Source organism: Micropterus dolomieu, linkage group LG10, assembly GCF_021292245.1.
Source record: "Micropterus dolomieu isolate WLL.071019.BEF.003 ecotype Adirondacks linkage group LG10, ASM2129224v1, whole genome shotgun sequence".
In the NCBI taxonomy this organism is placed as follows: Eukaryota; Metazoa; Chordata; class Actinopteri; order Centrarchiformes; family Centrarchidae; genus Micropterus; species Micropterus dolomieu.
In genome coordinates, this window is record NC_060159.1 from 24,464,884 (window position 1) to 24,468,320 (window position 3,437).

General features: G+C 44.7%; 1 protein-coding gene across 2 annotated transcripts in view; it reads left to right on the forward strand.

Moving 5' to 3' along the window:
- The window catches only part of zfand3 (zinc finger, AN1-type domain 3), a 15,366-nt gene extending 12,690 nt beyond the window's left edge, over positions 1–2,676 (forward strand). For both annotated transcript variants that reach the window (XM_046061608.1, XM_046061607.1), the window contains 3 exons: positions 1,117–1,182; positions 1,271–1,441; positions 2,446–2,676. In XM_046061608.1, the coding sequence (XP_045917564.1) occupies positions 1,117–1,182; positions 1,271–1,441; positions 2,446–2,600 (392 nt within the window). In that variant the 3' untranslated portion in view covers positions 2,601–2,676. The remainder of the gene's footprint in view (positions 1–1,116; positions 1,183–1,270; positions 1,442–2,445) is intronic.
- Positions 2,677–3,437: the final 761 nt, after the last annotated feature.

Here is a 3,437-nt window from a genome sequence, read left to right on the forward strand (position 1 = left end):
GGGGGGGGGGGGGGGGGGGGCGTTTTGCTACGTTTTATCACAGCTGAACTCACCCCTTGGGTAACATGCTTCAGGACTTGGCCAATCAGAAGACTGTGGGCTTTGAGAGGGGGGGCCCCCCCCCCCCCTCTCAAGCTGTAAATGCTCCTGTCTCTGTAAGCCCCCCCCGGCTTACAGAGACAGGAGCATTTACAGCTTGTTTCAGACGGAGGCTGACATGAAGGCCTACATGAAGGGGACAATATAAGATAGAAAATGATGATTTTTTTTTACTTTGAATCATGCAAAGCTGCCACACAGGAGTCACAGAACTTTAATGTGAAGTACTATGCTAAATTCAGGAAATCATTTCATGCTGCAAGTCTCCCAGCAACTGCTGAGCTCAACACCACATCAGCAGTGATATATCAGTAGTATCATTGCAGTGGTAGAATCACAATTAAGATAAAGGAATCAAGCCTGTGTGAATTTTGCTTTTCAACACAGAGCCACAACAATGGTACAATATGACACGTTACAGGGACAACTGCACCTCCAGTGCAAGATATACAATAGGCAGCGGAGAGCACACTTTTCTCAGTGAAAGCATCTAGTTGTTCAAATCTGAATGCCCAGTATGTTTACCGTGTACATCCATGTGCAGCAGGTCATCCTATAAAGCCACTATTACTGAGTCTAACATTCGATATTTATTTAAAAAATGCCAATTGGGGAAGAGAATTCACTTATTTCCACTACAAATGAACATGAACAAAGAATGTTGTAGTAATAGGGCTCCTCAAAAAGATTAAAAAATGTTATCTATCCCTGCTGTATAATTAAATCATTTTAAGAACTAAAGAGTAATCTAATGACTAAGTAATTGTTTTTAATAAGTATTGTTTTGCGTTCTGCTTCATTGTTTGTAGAACTAAAAGGACTCCAGGCAACACTCAAATATTACTTATTATTAAGTAACATAAAAAATGTAAGATTTCCGATGCTGTGTTCCTGATGGCATAAAGTTCATCAGTACATGTCATTTTTTATTTTAGAGCTTTCTCAACATGGACGCATGGTATGGGAAGAGAGAGTTTCACATCCTGTCTCACACGTCTCTTTATTTTCCATCTGCAGGCATGTCGTCCACAGAAACAGCCCAGGGCACACTCTGCACACCCACAAAACGTCCACGAGAATCAGGTACAGTCGGACTCTTTTCCCTGCCTGTTGCTCTACGTGACCGGCCCCGCTTTCAGCGCTAACTCTTAACCCTGCCGTTTGTTTTCAGCGTCGGCTTCAGAGAGCGAGGCGACGCCAGAGAAACGGCCACGGACAGACGAGAAGGAGGGGAGCAGCGAGGAGGCCCGCGGGACGCCCAAGCAGAAGAACCGCCGGCGCTGCTATCGCTGCCAAACCAAACTAGAGCTCGTGCAGCAGGAACTGGGCTCCTGTCGCTGTGGTCAGTACCAACACGTCAGTGTGGTTTTCAGCCACGCGTCATGTTAATATCAATGACTCTGTTCCCCCTCAGTCAGCTGCTGCAATGTTTTTATTTTAACCTGGAAACCACTGCCCTCGAGCAGGGGTGTCAGCTTCTGGTTTAGTAATGCTTTTAGATTATTGTTAGTGTTTTACTTTTTAAAGGCAAAGTAACCCTAATGTAAAAAAAAGAGGGGGATCATTGACATTAAAAAATAAAAGATTTTATTCTGCTAATACTTTTAAACTGATTTTAACACAGGACAATTCAAGTCATTAATGTCTTATAATGGCGTTAAAAGTTTGTTTACAGGTGTACACACGAGTCAAACAAGCCACATTTTTGAAATATGAAAATTGAGAAACCTCAAATGATTTCTTTTCATCTATTAGTTGGTATATAATCATGTATATGAGTATACATGATGGTGTCAAAACATTAAGGGTCGGGCTTTAATATTAATGGTGTGCTGCGTCAGAGTGCCTTTAGATAATGAGAGGTAAGCTCTTTAAGCACAGCCGCGTGTTTACTGTTGTTATAATGTTTGTTTGTGCATTGGCACAAACCCACAAATAAAACAAATGATCAAAATACTTGTGCACATGTATCATGAATACCAAACTGTAAAATTTTCACATAAGATGTAATCTTGAACATGCCGCTATCATATTTAGAAAAAAGCTAAGATGTAATTGAGATAGTTTTAATTAAATTCACAGAAGAGGTATACAGATAATATACACTCTCCTGCACTTTATTCAGAATAATATTTTTAATTGCATATTATTTTTGTTACTTTCACTTCAAATTGGACGAGGAAAGTAGTGCAAATCAGTCAGAGGATTGTTTTTCTGTGTTTGTGTTCGGCAGTAAGTTTGGTCCGTTATAACCAGTGATGTTTTCTGCCATGCAAAACGGGAACAGCAGAATATTCATTTGGGTCACTTCCTCCCTCACCGTTTTGCTTTCTGTTTCCCTCCCAGGCTATGTATTCTGCATGCTTCACCGTCTACCCGAGCAGCACGACTGTCTGTTCGACCATCTGGGCCGCGGGCGCGAGGAGGCAGTCCTCAAGATGGTGAAGCTGGACCGCAAGGTGGGGCGCTCGTGCCAACGCATCGGGGAGGAGTGCTCCTGATTGGCCACACGGTGACCAGCCATCCAGTTTAGAGATGAGGCGCTTACAAAGAGGAGGAGGAAGGAGAATGAGGGGGAATGACAAATGGGGTGATGGGGAGGGAGGGAGGGAAGGGAGGGAAGAAGAGGAAGAGGAGGAAGAGGGGAGGGAGCACGGTCGAAACATCCTGCATCTGACCTGACAATTTGGGATCTTAGCTTGACGGCGCCCTGTTGATGTCCTGATTTCCTGCGTCTGTTTGGACTCTGCTCTGGATGAGGCAACTCAGCGCCGGTGGGCCCCAGTGGCTGTTATGCGGAGCCACGTTCAGTATCGCATGTTCACACACACAGCCTTAACCCAACCCCCAACTCTTCAGAGGAAGGACGCCGCAGAGACTGATGACCCCGTATGTCGTACATCATGTATAGCGCCGCTGTTTCTCGCCACGGTTTCCTCCTCTTTGCCCGTGCTCCTTTTTTTTTCTCCCCAGTACTGGAAGTTGTGGAAGATGAACTCTGCATTCTCATTCGACAAAGTTTTGGGGGTTGTTTTTCCATTTTTTGGTAAAGGGTGAGGGGTCCAGCTCTGTCCCACGCCCACTCCTCAGGTCGTCATCAAGGGGTTGGAGTATCAAACCTGTAACCCCGCCTATCTCTTCTTCTTCTTCCTCTTCTTTTTTTTTTTTAATTTTTTTTCTTCCATCAACGTTTAGGTCCATGTGCAGCATTACTAACCGTGTTTTGCTCGTGCATGGCACCAGCAACAGTGTATTTGTGCAGGTTTGAGTGTGGTAATGTGAGACAGTCCAAGGATGCTGTCATGGTTTGATTTCCCCCCCCCCCCCCCCCCCCCCCC